Source organism: Cystoisospora suis (genome assembly GCF_002600585.1).
Source record: "Cystoisospora suis strain Wien I chromosome Unknown contig_1417, whole genome shotgun sequence".
Classification (NCBI taxonomy): domain Eukaryota; phylum Apicomplexa; class Conoidasida; order Eucoccidiorida; family Sarcocystidae; genus Cystoisospora; species Cystoisospora suis.
The window spans coordinates 7981-8185 of NW_027154217.1; the positions used below are offsets into that span (position 1 = coordinate 7981).

Below are 205 nucleotides of genomic sequence, written 5' to 3' on the forward strand. Positions count from 1 at the left end.
TTCTTCTTTTTCTTTCTTCTGTTTCTCTAGGAGAAGTCTGCGAGACTAAGAAGCGCGCAGGAGAATATTAAGAGCAAAGACTCGTTGCTGACGGTGGCTAATCAACAGTTAGCCAAAGCCCATGAAGCCTCAAGATCTCAAGAAGCAGAAATTCAGGCCCTAAGAGACGAACTTAATCGAGCTAAGGTGAGAAGAAAAAGAAGAA

The 205-nt window shown here is 42.9% G+C and overlaps 1 protein-coding gene across 1 annotated transcript in view; it reads left to right on the forward strand.

The window, feature by feature from the left end:
• The window catches only part of CSUI_003238 (myosin heavy), a gene marked incomplete at its 3' end in the record, with an annotated part of 7882 nt that extends 7693 nt beyond the window's left edge, over window positions 1-189 (forward strand). Inside the window, exon 8 of the mRNA XM_068063436.1 lies at window positions 31-189. Within this exon, the coding sequence (XP_067924588.1) occupies window positions 31-189 (159 nt within the window). The remainder of the gene's footprint in view (window positions 1-30) is intronic.
• Between the last annotated feature and the right edge of the window lie 16 nt (window positions 190-205).